The sequence below is a fragment of the Pelodiscus sinensis genome, chromosome 15 (assembly GCF_049634645.1).
Source record: "Pelodiscus sinensis isolate JC-2024 chromosome 15, ASM4963464v1, whole genome shotgun sequence".
NCBI lineage: Eukaryota > Metazoa > Chordata > Testudines > Trionychidae > Pelodiscus > Pelodiscus sinensis.
Window position 1 is genome coordinate 7,237,658 of NC_134725.1, and position 14,275 is coordinate 7,251,932.

At 42.0% G+C, this 14,275-nt stretch overlaps 1 protein-coding gene across 5 annotated transcripts in view; it reads right to left on the reverse strand.

Annotated features, from left to right (window-relative positions):
* SPECC1L (sperm antigen with calponin homology and coiled-coil domains 1 like) overlaps positions 1 to 14,275 on the reverse strand; it is a 129,284-nt gene that overhangs the window by 71,292 nt on the left and 43,717 nt on the right. For all 5 annotated transcript variants that reach the window (XM_075897998.1, XM_075897997.1, XM_075897996.1 and 2 more), the window contains one exon: positions 13,510 to 13,717. In XM_075897998.1, coding sequence (XP_075754113.1) covers positions 13,510 to 13,717 — 208 coding nt within the window. The remainder of the gene's footprint in view (positions 1 to 13,509; positions 13,718 to 14,275) is intronic.

Sequence of the window (14,275 nt, forward strand, 5' to 3'; positions counted from 1 at the left end):
TCTAAGGCTACCATGTCAGGCTTCGCACAGCCCTCCTACTGTGCAGCGAAATGCTCTTCCATGTCTGAGAGGAGACCCCACCCCCGACTAGTGCTGGTTGGCTGAAAGGTGGGGCAGGACAAATCTATTCCAAAAGTGGCAGTGGGAGGGGAAGTGATAAGCAGTGTACCCCAGCCCTGGCCCCCAGAACCGCTGCAGCCTGGCAGCCGGCAATTTGTAGTCCAGCACCGGTCTGCAGACTGGCAGTTGGGAACCACTGATCCAATGCATTAAGCTGTTTAAATTCCAAGACCTTGGCAAAAATTTCAGAGTAGTAGGCACAAGCCTTCTGATAATTTACAATAAATATAAATTTAAACTAAATTAACAAAATGTAAAGTGCGATTCTTGTTCTGTTGTGAAAAATCTGAACTTCCCAACAGGTTTATTTGGTTATCAGTTCCAATTCGTTTCAAGGGTAATTATGCAACACAGGATTCTTTTTAGATCCTTACATTCTAGTAGTGTTCTTGCCTGCTTCCCCCATTTTTAAAACTAAGCTCTCTACTTGGGCACCCTAAACAACCCTCTTGGTGGAGAGCTTTTTTTAGTATTACAAGAAATTTTAAAAACAGCATATGGTAAACTAAATAAAAAATGCTAAGCAAAAACAGTCACATGAGGCTATTCCATGTCACATCATTTAAACCCGATATTAATTTGGAGACACTATTTGGGCAAAGGTAGATTGATCTTCTGGAGGCTGACAACTTTGGATTCAGAAGCTGTGTGTCATGTCAATAGTACTAACTACAGACCCTTTTGATGCCACTGGTATTTTCTTTGTAAGAACGATATAATCCCCCAAGGGACTCAGAAAAATCCCCAACATTTCAGGCTTGGAATAGTTCAAACACTTCAGACACACAGAATATATAGTTCTGTAAAATAGCTCTAGATGCTAAAGTTGCACATCTAGCTGACCTTTCAACATTGGACGTGGAAAGCTAATTAACTCAAATCACACAGTACCATATTGTTTAAACATCAAAAAAAATTGGGAAACTTTGCTAGGCTTCGTACAAAAGGAGGAATTAGCACTGATAGCTTCAGCCTAATCAAAAAGTTAACTTGCAGGGTTGCCTCTTTTAGGTTAAAAGTGACAAAGTCCAATAAAGATCTGAGAATAGGGTTTTCAAGATTACATAAAGTCTACAATTTCTTCAATATTGAAAACTCTACCAAACTTCTCATACTTGCTTGCAAAAGATTATCAGGAGTGTGGAACTTCAGTGCTGGGGTGGGGGAGGCAATTTCAGACAATTCAAGGGGAATTTTTTTTTTTAAACAATTGACTTTTTTCACTCCTAAAAAAAATGAGTCATAAGTGGTCTAAAAATAAACAAAAAATAGAAAAATAAACACCATGAACCGGAAAACCTAAATGTGTTCTAGAGTTAAGAATGGGTGATGCCATTGTTTTAAGCTGTTTGTGAGATATGAGACACACACCATTAAATTTTAGTACATTTGTGCTTTGAAGTTCAATACAATAGCCTGAATATTCTCCAGCAACTATAAACAGTGCAATTTTACAGTAATTGTTTAGTTTCTTCTAAATTGTATTAAGAGATGGGAGAAGAATATAGCACTGCCAACACCAAGAAATGAAAAATCATGAGCACTCTAAAAATTCATGCAACTTTAAAAAAGAAATTCACATTTTTCTTTTTTGTATTCCCCCCATTGCCATCCCAAATGCATGCACATAATTTAAATACATAGAATATATAAGTGCCAACTTCCCTGTATACCTACTGTGGGTTAACCCCCGACTGTCTGAATTCACTGTGTCAAGACCCTTCCCAGGATCCCAATGAGCTCCATTTGAGAGAGTGAGGCTGCTGCCACTGCCAAGCTCAAAAAAAGATACAACTGCAACATACAAACCTTGTGATAATGCAGCTATAGCTTCTAGAGATAGAACAGGGAAACTGTAGGTATATCAGTCAAACTTCCTGAGCTGCATGAATATTTCTATTTTTCAATAATTTTTTTTTAAGAGCAAGTCAGTCAGTTGTATGAGGATACAACGTAGCTGGAAATAAGTGTTATTGCAATATTAGATTACAATTTGTAATTAATTAGGTTATGCATGTAGGTTTTTTAAATTGACTTGTTTCAGTGATTATTTCACTTGAATTATACAAAACTGTTAAAGGTAAAGAACAAAATATTGAAAAATAGTGAATTGTATTTTTATGTACCCAAATTGGCAAATATCTGACACTACAAGACAAAGTTTAATATTAAACACCCTGATTTCAATACTTTAATACATTTTAAATTAGTTAAAAATGTTAGTGTTAAGACATCTGTATTATTTCATATTATAAACATAAGTTACAATCTTTGCTCAACAATCATAATTCAGTTACAATTGAGTCCACTTATACAGATTCGCTGAGGATATTTTTCAAGACTTTTTGAATTAAGATGCTGAAAAAACTAGTTCTGAAGTCTTATCAGTTTGCATGCAGTGTTCTATGTTTGAATGCACCAGGCCATATAATGGAAACAATCATTCTACAACAGTGGTCTCCAACCTTTTTAAGTACAATATCACTTTTTGAATTTAAGTCAGTTCAGGATCTACCTGAAACCCAAATACCCCTGCCCACCCCTTTGCCAAAGCCCCATCTTCCTCATTCTGAGACGATGGGGTACAGGGGAGGGAGTCAGAGTGACATGAGCACCCGTGGCCTCTGTCTCCCTGCACAACAAGCAGGCAGTTCCCAGACTGCCGCTCTGAGCAGGAGCAGCAGGGCAGTGTGGGAAGGGGCAGCTGAAGTGCTAGCACTTGATAGCCTCCCAGCCAAACCACTCAGAATCACCTGTCAGACGCTCCAAGATCTACTGGTTGGTGTCCACTGTTCTACAACTACTGCCATGATCAGTGCTGTGCCTTCTCCCATAACATTTTTCAGATTTACACTACTAGATTTTCTGGTATTTCATTGAAGAACAAGCTTTTGAAATAGGGGAAGCAAAGCTTGCAACTGAATTATTGAAGACAGAAACCCCCACTTTTAACAAACTTCTGCATATTGAAGAATGAGTACTGATTCCTCTGTTGTGAGTAAACACTAGCATATGATGACTGATCAATTAGATGCTGGAAAACAACATGGTACAAAAGACAAGCAATGCTTTTTCAGCATAAGTTTTGAGATCGTCTAACTATAATTTCAAATACAGTTGGGGTTTTCACACTTTTTTTAAGTCATCAGAAATAAAGGCCATTTCACTGGTTTTGATATTTGGAACAATACTCAAGAAGCTTCTTCTAACTAGTATTTGTCATTGTCTAGCAAACCATGGAGTCTATATGTTGTGTATATGAATCAAAGATTCTTAGTCCCTTGGGCCAATCTAAAATAAAATCTTATAGGCAATCAGCAAAAGGATTCCATCTTTCTTCATGGGTAGTATTTGCCTCTTTTCAAGTAATCTGACAATTTTAAAATAAGTGCAGTCAGGCGTTCTTATTTGCTTGCAAAACTTCACTCATCTTAGCCATACTGGATGCATTGTTTGTAACAGAATAAACCACATGGCATTTGCATCCTCTCACTGAGAAACACTAGAACCCGTAGAATATTCAAATGAGTATGATATGAAGAAAAATGCTTGTCCCACAAGAAAATATTATTTCTCCCAATAGCTACTGTAACAGTGGAACCTCAACCTTACAAACACCGGAGTTATGAACTAACCAGGGAACCACACACCTCACATGGAACCAGAAGTATACAATCAGGCGGCAACTCAGACAAAAAGAAAGCAAATAGTATAGTACTGTAAAAAACACCTCCCAAAAAAAGGGAAAGCAGAATTTCTCTTCAGCATAAGTTTCAAAGCTGTATTAAGTCAATGTTCAAATATTCATTCAGTATTTATTGCCTGGGTTTTAGAGAGATAATTTGTTTTTTGTTTGTTTTTTATATTAAGAGAATGGCTACTAGACTTTATTTTGCATATTTATTTTAACAAGGCTTTCGGTTCATTTTATTTAGTTTTTCGAAGCCAATATCCAAAACCAGAGTAAAAACGCCATCTAGTGTGGTTTCTAAAAAACACAGGCGAAGCGCTACTGGGAATTTTTGCACCTACTATAAAAAACATCCACACAATAATTCTGGCATTTGTTACTTTTTCATGCATGACCTGATACACTTAATTTTCTTTTATAGTAATTTTCATGCTTATACAATAGGGAAAAAAATTAACAAGTTAAAGGGAAAGTCTGTCACAAAGATTAAACACAGTTTTTAAAGAGCTACTCGCATGGAACATTTTCCCTGTTCTCACTTTCTTCTGTGATAACTTTGGTATTCTCAAACATGTACTGGTTGATAAGAACCTATAGTAAGAATCTTTTCCAATAATGATTTCACAGTTACTGCTCATAGTGATTAGATAGTTTCATGAGGAATGCAATTGTAGATAAAACTAAACAAAGTTTGAAATTCATGCTCAGATTGTTGTAATACATTTCTTGAAGTACTCCTAGTTCCATCTTTTTAGGTTCTGGAACGGGGGTCGGCAACCTTTCTAAATCAAAGAGCCAAACTACATCAAAATTCAGAACAAGTGATCAACAAAGATCTGTGTAAGAATGCCCATTTTCATGACTGAAAATATACAACTTATTATTGATAATTGATATGATTAATAATAGCACAATGTTTTACTTAAATCACAGACTATTTAATGGGACTTATGCTGCTGCTTCTTTTCGTACAGTTCATTCACATTTACATCATATTGTCAAATCCAGCTTCATGCACACATTCATACTGTCTTCTGTCAATCGTATGGCAGGAAGCTAGGGATGTAGGGGTGCAGGAGTCTGGGTTGAGGTGAATGACGGGCTCAGGAAGGGGATTTGGAAGTGTTATGGCAGGGGACTAGCGGTGTGGAACTGCAGAAGTTTGGGGATGTGGACATAGGATGTGCTCAGGGCAGGAGGTTTAGTTTGATGGACTCAGGGCAAGGGGTTGGGACATATGGGGGGTGCGGGAGTGTTATGGCAAGGGATTGGGGATAGGGGTGCAGAAGTTTGGGGATATGGGACTATGAGGGGTTCAGGACAGGGTGTTCAGGTTTATGATGGGCTCAGGATTGGTGTGGGGGGGGGGGGGGTGCAGGAGTGTTATGATACCGTGGCCAGAAAGGGGCTAGGCCAGGCTTCATTTTTAAAATAAAGTAAATTATGTTCAAACACAAAAGGTTTCAATATTGTCTTTACTTATGGCAGGATTGGGGAAAACTTTTTTGGGTTGGGAACCACTAACGCACGGGGGGGGGGGGGGGGGGAAATCAGTCAGGAACCATACAAGTGAGAAGCAAGCAAGCAAGCAAGCAAGCAAACAAACAAAAAACCAAACCACGCCCCTCCAAAACCCCCCCCAACCCTCAGGGAGGACCAATTTACTCTTTTGGGATTCCAGGGTTAGTGGATATTGTGGGACTGCCTAAGCTCTAGGGTGGGGGCCAAAAATGAGGGGTTAAGTGTGCAGGACAGGGCTGCAGGTGAATAGGATGAAGCAGGACTACTCAACCTTGGAAATCCAGGGGGAAGGGGGCAGGGCATAATGATACTCAAAGCACACGCCAAGGGCCGCAAGTTAAGTATGGTCGCATATACATGAGGATAGCTTTTTTCACACTGACGGGCATCAAAACAAAGATTACGGCAAGACTACACAAAACACAGGCCCTATTTAAGTCAGTTCTGCTGATATTAATAAAATGCACTATTAACCGATTTCCATCCATATGGCAGCACTTTCAATGAGCAATGACAGTCCAAGAATTTAACTTCTAAAACATGTATCAACAGAAGACCATTATGTTGACTACTTTTTGTTTTGGCTCCCATCCAGGAGCCGCATGTTGAGCCCCATGTAAACCCAAACTGCACCGTAGTCCCCAAACAGACAGGTTATGGGCCACATGCAGCTTGTAGGCTGCATGCTAAATAGCCCTGGAACAGAGGTTAAGGATAAGGATGTTAAGGACTAGTTGACTATCCGATAAGCAAATGCCTGCGTGTAGCCTGGAGTCAGCGGGACTTCCCGCTGGCCCCAGGGTGCATGTGGAGTTCTGCATTCCTCCTTTGAAAGGTACAACAGTACCAGTAGGAGGAATGCAGAAGTGCCTATCAACCAGTCAATGGAAATTCCACTGACTACTTGACTAGTAAATTACTCCATAGTTTACATCCTTAATTCAGGACCTGGGAGTGAGGTGGGGTGTAGGAGAGGCTGAGGGTACAAGATCTGGCCAGGGGAGGGAGTAGGAGCAAGCAGGGGGGGGATGGTAAGTGAGGGAGATGTGGGGTCTGAGCATGAGGTGTGGGGGGGAGGGCACTTACTGCTTTCATACCACATAACACGGCCTCCCGCCTCTCCCACTTGCCAGGAGAAATTTTCCAGGAAGGAGCTGCAGGGGAAGCATCCAGGACGTGTCCTGGGAAAGAAAAATGGCAGCACGCACGGAGCCATTTTTGGTTCCACCTTTTTCCTTCATGCCGGAGGAGGGCAGGTGGGGGGGGGGGGGGCAAGGGGGAAGAGAAATGGAAGTGCATGGAGCCATTTTTCACTCTGCTTGTTCCTCACATGCTGGATTGGGTGGGGAGTCTTGGGGCTTTTTCTCTGCCCTCCCCCTCAGGAAGCCAGGGCTGGCATTCCAATCTTGTAGGGGGCCATATGTTGCGGCTCCAGAAGAGCTGTATCTGACTCTGCAGTGAGCCATAGGTTGCTGACCCCTGTTCTAGAAGCTATTCAGAGCAAGACACTGAACTTCAGCACTTAAGCTTCTCAAGTCAGTCCATTATTTATTTCTGCTGCTCATTAAGTTGAATTCATTTCAAAATCTTATTCCAATTTCAGTTATGAAGTACAACCTCCTACCTTTATGGACTCGTGTCTATGAACTCTCCAATTGTTCATTAATATTCTGCCTCTATTTATAGCTTTGCACAACAACCCCCTCATTTACATTTAGCTAGGAGGAGAAAATGTGCTGAATGCTGAGCTACAACAGTCACTCTATTCCAGTGGCTCCCAACCTCTGAGCATACGGACCCCTTTTCAATCCATTAAAATTTTACAGACCTCCGAAACAATACAGTTTTCAAACATTCCATTACTTGATGACATGTATACTATTTCATGTTATACAAATGAATAATAGTGAGATATACAGGGAGTCTACATTGAAATGTAACAACTTTGAGGAGCCACATATTTTTATTGAATAATTCAAACAGAAGAATATGTACATAACTCATAATTAACATGCTTAAGTTACATTAGGTATATGGGTACACATTAGGGTCACATTCAACATGTGCACCATTCGTAGCACAGACTGTCACACCGATGCTGTTTCCCGCCACACATTGTCTAACATCGCAGGTGTCAATCTGAAACATGGAAGAACATAAGGATAGAAACTTAGATATACAATGTGGTATCTGTGCAAAATTCAACACTCATGTTCATACATAAAAATTAATGCTTCAAGTTGTTACATTTCAGTGTGGACACCCAGTATTTTACTTACTTAATGAGGTGGCTGGTGCTGTAGAGTGGATCACAGAACACAGGTGTCTGGTTGCATTGATGACAGTCTCAGCCTTACATCCAATTCCATGTTGAGTTGCCTCCAGTACTTCTATTTTAATGCAACCAGCACAGAAAAATCCAGTCTCACAAATATAAGTTGTTGGAAAAGGCATCAAGTATTTTGCAGCCTTGTAAGAAAATTCTGGATACTCAGTAACAACTTGTAGCCAAAAGTCAGTCAGGGGCTTTTGTCTGAAGACAAGCTTCAATGAGTTGCCATAGTATAGTTCAGTGAGACTGTCCTGTTTTTGGGATGTCAAACTTGTGTTTATGGCGTTAGCAAGGTCCACAAATGGATTTCTGATCCAATCGTTCTTGTCAATAATAGGAAAGGACTCATGGTGCTGTACTTTGAGATTTTGGCAAGTGTTCTGACTTTACATCATCTGTGAGTAGCATTTCTGAGCTGGCGAAAAAGTTGGACAGATTTGGGAAAGAATCATAGCTGGACTGATCAAGTTGAGATGTCCACAGGCCCAACTTCTTGATCACAGCAGCAATTTGTCATGGATATGGAAGATGGTCAGAGCTTTTCCATGAAGACTTAGATTAAGCCCATTTAGGTAGTTGAAGATATCGCGTAAGTAAGCCAACTTAGCTAGCCAAGGAAACTCAATGAGGTAATGAGAAAACCCAAATGAAGGTCCAGCAAAAAATCCTCACTTCGTCATGCAATTCAAACAGGCACGAGAGAACTCTTCCTCTCGAAAGCCAGAGAATTTGTGTGAAGTTGGTTGTGATCACTGCCCACCTTATCACACAAAGCAGCAAATAGATGGGCCTTGATTAAATTGACAATCTTCACCGACTCTTCTAAAACCATTCTTAGGTCAGCAGGCTTTTTTTTTTTTTAAACTGTGAGCACTTCCCTGTGAGTGATTCAGTGAATGAATGCAGCTAAGGGTGTTACTGCTTTAACTAGAGTAACTACTCTGTTGTATTGGCAGGTCATTGCACGAGCCCCATCAGTGCTGATCTACACACATTTTGGCAGTCTATATGATACTCCCTCATGAAATCACTCAACACAATCAAAAACTGCCCACACATGCACTGGCGAGGCTGAGATTTGCAAAAGAGAAAGTCCTCTTGGACCTCTCTGTTGTGTTTATCTCTGACAACTAACAGGAGGTTTGAATGGTATGTGATACCTTTTGACTCCATTTGCAAAGAACAGAAAGTGACTTTTCCCACACATTCTCAGTCAGTTGTTTCTTAACATTGGACCTTTTTGTCAATTATGCGCCAAACTTAGAGAAATTAAACCGATTTTTGCCAGCCTTGTCTCAGCTTTGCACTCAGCATCTCCTCTGCTGCAGGTAATATCAATTCCTCTCCAATGGTGTGTAGCTTTCTTGCCCCGGCTATGAGTTGAGCCACCTGATAAGAGACTTCCACTGCCTTAGCATTGTCACTGCCTGTGGCTATGTGATAAATTTCTTACTTGCCTTAAATTCTTTGAGTTTGTTCTCAAAAAAGTCAGTTGGCTTAGAAACATTTGCCATATTTCATTTCAATGCGATGCTGAAGATTAGCTGGTTTTAAGCTCTCATTTAACACCTTCTTACAGAGTAAGCATAATGGATGTGGTTTAGATTTATTGCTAGTTCATGTAAACCTTAACTCCAAGTATACACTGCTATATTTTCGTGTTTTCCATTTACTTTGTGTTTGTTTTGAAGTGGAATTTGACATTGCACAATGGTCTCCGGGTTCTTTTCTTTTCAGAGTCCCTGTTTTGATTTACTGATCCATTTTTGCTTGCCCAACTAAACTCTTCCCATTACTCTAATTGTACTAGAACTGTTAGAGCAGGGTGATGTATTCATGTTACATGATCACAGAACTAAGTATTTAATATATTTATCATTACGCAACATATGAATATTAACTAACGTGTTTTTATATACTATACATTTATTTTAATTTCTATTTTAAACTTTCCATGGACCCCCTGAAGTACCATCACAAGGGACAGGGATAGTTCAGTGGTTTGAGCAATGGCCTGCTGAACCCTGAGTTCAATCCTTGGAGGGGGCCATTTAAGGATCTGGGGCAAATCTGTCAGTAACAGTACAGTAAAACTGATGGTCCGGCACCATCAGGAACCCAGAAGTGCTCTGGGCAGCCGGACCATTGGAGCTGCTCTGCCCCCGGCTTCCCCGATTCAGCCGCTGCTAAAACTGACCAGCGGCTGAATCGGGGAAGCCGGGGGCAGAGCAGCTGGAGTGCTGCCAGGTAGGTCCCATAGCGCTGCCCCTTGGGGCTGCAGGACCAACCCGGCAGCACCTCAGCTGTCCCCGATGCAGCCACCGCTGAAACTGACCAGGGGCTGACTCCAGGAAGCCCAAGGCAGAGCATCTCTTGCCCCAGGCTTCCTGGCATCAGCCCCTGATCAGTTTCAGCAGCAGCTACTTGGGTACAGCTGACTTGGGTACACCTGGGACAGAGCAGCTAGGGTGCTGCCGGGTTGGTCTGGCAGTGCCAAGGCTTGGCGCTACCAGACAGCACCAGCTGCTCTGTCCCAGGTGTCCCCGATTCAGCCGCTGCTGAAACTGACCAGTAGCAACTGAATCAGGGACGCTTGGGGCAGAGCCGGACTATCGGAAGGGGGAGCTATGAGGGGTCTGGGGTGGCATCCCTCCCCACCCTAGACCCCTTATAGCCCCCCCTTCCGATAGTCTGGCAAATCTGATAATACAGCACCCCCTGGGTCCTAAAGGTGCCGGATTATCAGAAGTTTACTGTACTTGGTCCTGCTGTGAGGGCAGGGGACTGGACTCAATAACCTTTAAACGTCCCTTCCAGTTCTGAGATAAGATAGAGCAGTGGTTACAAGCAGGACTTCAAGACCTATTTTTTAAATCTAAACCAAGAACTCTGCTTTCGTATTACTCTACCCTAAGGCTTAGTTGTTTCAAATGTGAAGAACAAAACTTCTCTGAAGTGCTATGTACAGAAACATGTAACAGAATTCTCTACATTTAAAAAGCCATTAACATGGACATACACTTCACATTAATTCAGAGCAAAAGGAATTGATTAAATTATTAATATTAGAGAATTTGTTGCTGTGATATGTTTCTATCACTTTGATGCTACCATCATTTCTTGCTCATCATTCATTCCTAGGTTCTAGAGCCGTGGTCCCCAACACGGTGCTCGAGGGCGCCATGGCGCCCGCGGGGACATTTCTCGGCGCCCGCCAAGTGCTCAGGGCTGGCCTGGCCCTGGGCACGTGGCGCATGCGCGGTGCCGGAGCCGGCCCCGGGCGCATGGCGCACTGTGAGTGCCGGCCCTGGGGGCGCCGCGGATTCACCCCCCGCGGCGCATGGGGGGGGAGAAAGCGCTAGTGCCGGCCCTGGGCGCGCGGCGCTTGGGGGAGAGAGCGCTGGCCTCGGGTGCGCGGCGCTTGGGGGAGGGGGGGGAAGAGAGCGCCAGCGCCAGCCCTGGGTGCGCGGCGCTTGGGGGAGAGAGCGCTGGCCTCGGGCGCATGGCACTTGGGGTGGGGGGGGGGGGGGGGAGGGGGCGGGAGAGCGCCAGTGCCGGCCCCGGGCGCACGGCGCTTGGGGGAGAGAGCGCCAGCCCCGGAATGCAGCTATGGGGGGGCCCAGCCCCCCCCCCCCGGGCGCCCGGCGACACCCCCTGAGCCCGGCAACCCCAAATGGTTGGGGACCACTGTTCTAGAGCATTATTCCCCAAAAAGATTTGCCCCTCTTCAAAATGTTCCTTTCCACCCACCCAGTCCCCTAATGGGAAGCAGTGATATCAAAGAACTAATGCACAAATTTTAGATTTGAGGATATAACAAATTGAGTGTTTTAAAAGGTACAGATTTATGAGATTAAAACTGAGTTTTCTATTAATTACATTATTCTTTAGTTACCATGTTTTACAGCTACTTCAGTGTGTCTCTCCTTCCTGCCTATTATACCAGATTACTAGCCATAAAATTCAACTACAACACATAAGACAAAAGATATGGATTTTCTCATGGAGCTGAGCCTAGCAAGATATAGGTTTGTTAACTGACTGAATTGAGTATACTGCCTCAGATCTGTGTGATAGACTTGGAACTGTTTGGTAATATTTTATGGATATTACATGTCTGATTATTGGGATGTTCACTATACAATTGTTTAATATGGGATCATAAAGGCAAAACAAGGGAAAGAAAGTTCCCACAAAAGCAAATACCTGAATGATTTTAAGTGACAACAATAGAGTCACTGGCTATGAGAACTCTGGCATGATCTTCTGCTAAACTTTGTGGACTAAATCAGTTCAGTAAAATCAAAGCCCAAGAACACAGAAGAATAAGAGACAATAGCAGTTCAGGGAAAGTAGACTGGACACGGATCATCTAAAGATATGCCTACTGAAATTAAAATTTCCTGAATACAAGTCTTCAGTTAGACCAAGATGCATGTAGAATGTTGTTTTAGAAGCACAATTTTGATTGTAAGGATGTTTTGTCACAGTCAGATATTAGTCACAGACTCCCAAAGGGAAGAATTGAAGGTCTCTGAACTTAGATGTGCTGGGTAAACATCGTTAATCCACAAGGTACTGGAAAACCAAAGGCTTTGGCTCCAAGTGGGACAAATGCAGACTTCCATACCAAGATATGTAAAAGGCATGAAGCCTCACACTTGTGGCAATACACTGAGGAAGGCCAGAAGACAGACCAGAAGAGGTGTGCAGGTAGCTCTATAACCACGCGAGTCTACATTCAGATTTTCCATCTGATACACTGCCCACTGAGCTAGGCAAGACTGACACACTATTCAGGAAATGGACACTAAGAACAAGAAAAAGTTCAAGCAGGTTGGGAAAAACGTTGTTCCATAACTGCTAAATTCATTTTCATTTTCACAGTTTGAGCAGTACACATGGATGAAACCACAAAAATTCTTTAGGGTCCCTGTCCAATTTCCCCACTAAAAATACATTTCCTTCAGAGAGGATTTTCTTGGTGTAGGAATAACCAAACTATCCATAGATTTATATAAACTTCCAAAAGTTAACTGTATACAACAAACAAAAACTTTGCTACAATGGAGAGATAAGATTAACTTGGGTTCTCCCAGACAGAATTAAATCTACAATCAAACACCCAAATACAGAGATATGCCATAATATGAATCAATATTCTCATTGATAAGTGATTCAATATGGCATTGAGACTTATTTCTCAATTGCCAGTTCATATTTTCCTCAATTTACACATATGCATCCCCATCCTCATCTACTAATCACGCAAGCCCAAAGTCAAGTTGAGTTCATTATAAGATTCATTCTACAAGTTATATTTGAAATCCAAATCAAACATATGCAAATCATACTTTAAAGCGCTTTTATTATCCTGTTCATCTGTTTTGAAGTTTAAAATATGACGTATCTAGTAGAGATGTTAAATACTGGTTAATTGAATAATCGATTAACCTCATGAATTTTTATCAGTTAGTCGACTTCTCTATACTCTCCAGGGTGGAGGCCAACAGCCACTGCACTCCAGCCCCACTCCTTGGGAGTGCCCTCCACCTCGTGTTTCTGCCTCTATCAGAGGCACAAGCGCTGGGTGCCAGGCAGGAGCTAGTCCATGAGGGGAGCCAATTTAAAAACTCCACCCATGGACCAGCTGCCTGCTTGATACAGGGGCAGCAGCCCAGGGTGGCAGCAGCCCCTGCCCAGGGGTAGAGAAGGGTGTGGTGGTGGTGGTTACTCACACTGGGAGAATGCATGTAGTCTATAGCATTAACTATAAGCTTTTGATTATTGGTTAATAGACTACACTATTACATCCCTAGTATCAAAAAGAATTCATATCACTTACTCTCCAAGTCAGATATGATGAGGTTGTCATGAAGTTTCACAGCACGATGCTGCTCTACTTCATCTTCCAATTCAAAGATGGTTTCTTTCATGTCACTTCGTTCAGTCTCTTTTTCTTCCAGCTCTGCCCGAAGCTTTTCTAGAGTCACATTAAGATCCTCAATTTGCTTCTTGGCTTCTTCTTGGAAGACTCTGTATTCATCTTCAACCTGAAGAAAAACGATTAGGAGAACCTAATTAATTCAGAACAAAGATTAACTCAAAATAAAAATGGACAGCATTTTCCTGCCACAGCCACCACCCTTAAAATACTTTTCAAAGTCACGTAAGAACTAAATTTTATATCAAGAAGCATTATGTTAATTGAGAAGCTGTATGTGAATGTTAGGAGTTGCTGTATCTGGACGAAGGTACGATGTGTGACATGCAACTTTTTCCTGAACTGCAACTAGCAGTTCGCACCACTTTCATAGTTAAGGTCTTATTTCTGAGCTGAATATATTTCAGAATCTACCACACATATAAGTGAAGCATTAACAGAACAGCACTGATTCTCAAACTAAAATGAGAAGCAACCAGGAAAAAGAGTAACATGCCCTGCACAAACACACCCGATTCCAAAAAACAAAGTTTAAGCCCTGAGACATTTTTTATTTTCTGCCAGTAATTGATAAGGAGCATTAAGTAATTTGGCTGTTATTTACCCCTGCTTAAGGAGGTGTCCCACAATGGTAATATTTAAAAACTATTTGCTTAATTCCAGCTAA